Source organism: Penaeus japonicus, unplaced genomic scaffold (genome assembly GCF_977035675.1).
Source record: "Penaeus japonicus unplaced genomic scaffold, GWHDUDI00000001_assembly GWHDUDI00000025, whole genome shotgun sequence".
In the NCBI taxonomy this organism is placed as follows: Eukaryota; Metazoa; Arthropoda; class Malacostraca; order Decapoda; family Penaeidae; genus Penaeus; species Penaeus japonicus.
Genome location: NW_028234427.1, coordinates 214,630 through 219,629, shown reverse-complemented (window position 1 = coordinate 219,629; position 5,000 = coordinate 214,630). Strand labels below are relative to the sequence as shown.

At 31.4% G+C, this 5,000-nt stretch overlaps 1 protein-coding gene across 1 annotated transcript in view; it reads left to right on the top strand.

Annotated features, from left to right (window-relative positions):
- Window positions 1-5,000, top strand: part of LOC122263049 (uncharacterized) — a gene marked incomplete at its 5' end in the record, with an annotated part of 55,559 nt that overhangs the window by 2,824 nt on the left and 47,735 nt on the right. Inside the window, 3 exon segments of the mRNA XM_086551238.1 lie at window positions 1,283-1,366; window positions 2,239-2,367; window positions 3,471-3,575. Coding sequence (XP_086407364.1) covers window positions 1,283-1,366; window positions 2,239-2,367; window positions 3,471-3,575 — 318 coding nt within the window.

The window sequence follows — 5,000 nt, the reverse complement described above, 5'->3', positions numbered from 1 at the left end:
TCTCTCTCTCTCTCTCTCTCTCTCTCTCTCTCTCTCTCTCTCTCTCTCTCTCTCTCTCTCTCTCTCTCTCATATTTTACGAATGAATTTACTTTCAGGGATAAATTTCATGTTGTATTTATTTTTTCAGAGATGAATTTATTTCAGAAATAGATTTATTGTGATGTATTTCAGGAATTTGTTCATTTTGAATTTGTTGCAGGAATAAATTTATTTTGAATTTCAGGAATGAATTTACTCTCAGGAATTGATCTATTTTGAATTTGTTCTGGTTGTGCATTTATTTTGAATTTATTTCAGGAATTAATTTATTTTGGATTTATTTCAGGAATTAATTTATTTTGAATTTATTTCAGATTTATTTTGAATTTATTTCAGGAATGAATTTATTTTGAATTTATTTCAGGAATTAATTTATTTTGGATTTATTTCTAATTTATTTCAGGAATTTTTATTTTTTTTATTTCTAATTCATTTCAGGAATTATATTTTTTTAAATTTCTAATTCATTTCAGGATTTAATTTATTTCAATTTTATTTTGGATTTATTTTGAAATTTTTTAAAATTTATTCCAGGAATTAATTTATTATTCGTCTTTTTTTGCGTGATTGATTCTATTTTTTTTCTATTAATGGAAATTTATGTATTTATTTATTTATTTATTAATGAAGATTTATTTCTTTATTCATAATTGATTGTTTTTTTTATTATCAGTATTATTGTTATTGATTTTATTATTTTATTAATATTATTATCATTATTATTATTATTATTATTATTATTATTTGTATTATTAACATTTTACTATTATTGTTTTATTTATTTATTTATTTTTTTTTTTTTTTTAAAGATTCATATTAACAGTTTTTTTTTTTTACGTAAACGTTAATATTTATGAAGAAGTACGAAATGAAATCACGTTGAATATATCTCTGTACACGTCGTCTTCACATCCTCTCTCTCTCTCTCTCTCTCTCTCTCTCTCTCTCTCTTTCTCTCTCTTTTTCTCTCTCTTTTTCTCTCTCCTTCTCTCTCCTTCCCGCTCTCTTTCCCTCTCTCTTTCTCTCTCTTTCCCTCTCTTTCTCTCTCTCTCTCTCCTCTCTCCTTCCTGCTCTCTTTCCCTCTCTCTTTCTCTCTCTCTCTCTTTCTCTCTCTTCCCCTCTCTAATAATAACCACACACACAAAAAAAAAAGTAAAAAGAAAAAAAAAAAAAAAAAAAAAAAAAAAAAAAAAAAAAGAAAGATACAAGACGCAAAAAAAGATACCCGTTTCCTACCCTAGTGGCCAGCAAAAGCAACAGCAACGAGGCAACAACAACGACTGGGTTGCAGACCTCACGGCGAATGTCGTCAAGGGTATCGTTAGGTGAGACGAGAGAGGCGTTGAATTGTTGGGTTTTATTTTATCCTATTTTATGTAATTGGAATAGCAGTTATCATCATCATCATCGTCATTATTATCATTTTCATCATTTTTATTGTATTTTTATTCTATAAGACAGAGGAAATGGGAATATTGTATTGTTTGGTATATATTTTATTTTATTTTATATAATTGAAAAAGCCATTATTATTATCATTAAGACTATCATTATCATGATCATTTTATCTCTCTTCTTCTTCTTCTTCTTCTTCTCTCTCTCTCTCTCTCTCTCTCTCTCTCTCTCTCTCTCTCTCTCTCTCTCTCTCTCTGTCTCTGTCTCTGTCTCTGTCTCTCTCTCTCTCTCTCCTCTCTCTCTCTCTCTCTCTCTCTCTCTCTCCCTCTCTCTCTCTCTCTCTCTCTCTCTCTCTCTCTCTCTTCTCTCTCTTCTCTCTCTTCTCTCTCTCTCTTTTCTCTCTCTCTCTTTTCTCTCTCTCTTCTCTCTCTCCTCTCTTTCTCTCTCTCCTCTCTTTCTCTCTCTTCTCTCTTTCTCCCCTCTCTCTCTTCTCTCTTTCTCCTCTCTTTCTCCCCTCTCTCTATTCTCTCTTTCTCCTCTCTCTCTCTTCTCTCTTTCTCTCTCTTCTCTCTTCTCTCTCTCTTCTCTCTTTCTCTCTCTTCACTCTCCTCTCTTTCTCTTCCTCAATTAATCACTTCGAGAATTAACATCTCCCCTCTCACCCCCTCCCCATACCCCCATCCCCCCTGTTTGTGCAACCGATATCAACCCGAAATCAACCACAACCAACCACAATCAACCACAATCAACCACAACCAACCCGAAATCGACCCGAAATCAAACCACAACCAACCGAAATCAGCTCCAACCAACGCGACGCTGTCAACCAGGGTCTTACTCCCGGTCCTGGCCAGGACGACGACAACAACGACAAAGACAAGAATGCCTTCGTCAGCAGCATCACGTCGGGTATTGTGCAAGGCCTTGTGAGGTGGGTGGATAGGGTTGGTTAAAGTGGGTGGATAGGGTGGGGTAAAGTGGGTTGGGTGGGTTGGGTAAGGTAGGTTGGGTAGGGTAAGGTGGATAAGGTGGGTAGTGGTTTGGGTAGGGTAGGGTGGGTTGGGTAAGGTGGTAGATAGGTGGGTGGGATGGGTGGGTGGGTAGGGTAGGGTAGGTAGGGTAGGGTAAGTTAAGGTGGGTTGGGTAAGGTGGGTGGGTAGGGTAAGGGTGGGTTGGGTGGGTAGGTAGGGTTAGGTGGATGGGTAGGTGGATGGGTAAGATAGATAATAAATAAATAAGTTAATAAGATAGATAAAGTGGATTTAGAGAAAGAAAGAAAGAAGGAAAGAAAGAAAGAGAGAGTGAGAGAGGGAAAGGGGGAGACGGATAGAAGGAGAGAGAGAGAGAGAGAGTGAGAGAGAGTGAGAGTGATAGGTCGATGGGTGGATAGATAGATAGGTATAGAGAGATAGATAAATAGATAGATCAATGAATAAATGAATGAATAGATAGAGAGAGAGAAAATAAATAGATAGATAGATAGATAGATGAATCGATAGACAGATAGAGAGAGATAAATAGATAAATAGATGGATAGACTGATAGGCGGGTAGAGAGAGAGTGAGTGGAAAAAAATAGATAGATGAAGAGAAAGATTTCATATCTAAATTTATATATATATATATATATATATATATATATATATATATATATATATATATATAATTGTATGTATTTATATATTTCCGTAAAAAAGAAGAATCATAAAAAAAAGTATTATTTTGCAAGATCAACCAGATGGCAGGAGGTATTGGTCAAGGCTCTCGTTGCAACAAGCAATTTGATCCCTGTCTACGATCTGTCAAATGTAAATCTATATATTGATATAAATATATATATATATATATATATATATATACATATATATATATATACATACATACATACATACATACATACATACATACATACATATATATACACGTATGTACATATTATGATATCTCCGTACCTCTAACTACCCCATTACGAGACACCTGTATATATATCCGCAACCTGTATATAACCTACATGCGCACGTGGTCACCATGGCAGAGGTCAGCTTGCATCGAGCAACGTGACCCGAGATGGCGTTGATCCCAAGGCCGACGACGTGACGGTGGCTAACATCGCCTCGTCGGTCGTCAAGGGACTGGTGAGGTAAATGGGGACGCGGTTAAGATGAATTATTATTTTTTTAATGATGTATTTTATATATTTTTTTGCTCATTTTGATATACATCTTTTTAGTTTTTCTTTTGAATGATGTATGGTTATTTTTATTTTAATAATTTGATAGATATTTATTTTTTAATATTATGTGCTGTATTTTTTAAAGCAAAATAATTTCAATTTTTTTTCAATAATTTCCAACATTTTTTTTGATTTCCAACACTTCCAACATTAATTTTTAAATTTCCAACTTTATTATTATTTTTTTTTATTCCTAACTTTTCCAACATCAATTTTTTATTTTTTTATTTCCCAATGCAAAATTTTCAGAATTCTTGAGATATTCATCTGCAACTTTTTCTTTTTCCAACATTCATTTCTATTACATTTTTTTTTTCTTTTTTTTCTTTTTTTTAATATTTTTTTTTTTTTATAATTTTTTTCTTTTTTTTCTTTTTTTAATATATTTTTTTTTATAATTTTTTTTTTAATTGATATTATTTTTATTATCATTATTTTTTTCTTTATTATTTCCAGCAGTTCTATTGATTTCTAACATTTTATTTTTCCAACATTCATTTCTATTACATTTTTTTTTTATTATTATTTTTATTTTATTATTATTATTATTTTTTCTTTCTTTATTTTTTTTTCTTTATCATTTATCATATCACAGTTCACTTCTATTTGTTTCCAACATTCTATTTCCGACATTTCACCATTAATTTATTAATTTATTAATGTATTGATTATTTATTTATGTATGTCATTTTTATTAATTTTATTAATCTTATATAATTATTTTATTAATTTTATATTATGTTTTATTAATTTTATATAATTAATTATTTTATTAATTATTTATGTATAAATAATTAAGAGGATGAAAGAAAGAAAAAGAGAGAACGAAAGAGAAAGAAAGAGAGAAAAAGAGAGAAAGAGAAAGAGAGAAAGAGAGAGAAAAAGAGAGAAAGAGAAAGAGAAAGAGAGAAAGAGAGAAAGAGAAAGAAAGAAAGAGAGAGAAAAAGAGAGAAAAAGAGAGAAAGAGAGAGAAAAAGAGAGAAAGAGAAAGAGAAAGAGAAAGAGAGAAAGAAAGAGAGAAAAAGAGAAAGAGAAAGAAAGAGAGAAAGAAAGAGAGAGAACGAAAGAGAGAAAGAGAGAAAAAGAGAAAAAGAGAGAAAGAGAGAAAAAGAAAGAGAGAGAGAAAAAGAGAGAAAGAGAAAGAGAAAGAGAAAGAGAAAGAGAGAAAGAAAGAAAGAGAAAGAGAAAAAGAGAGAAAGAAAGAGAGAAAGAGAGAAAAAGAGAAAGAGAACGAAAGAAAGAGAAAGAGAATGAAAGAAAGAGAAAGAGAGAAAGAGAAAGAGAAAGAGAAAGAGAGAAAAAGAGAGAAAGAAAAAGATAGAACGAAAGAAA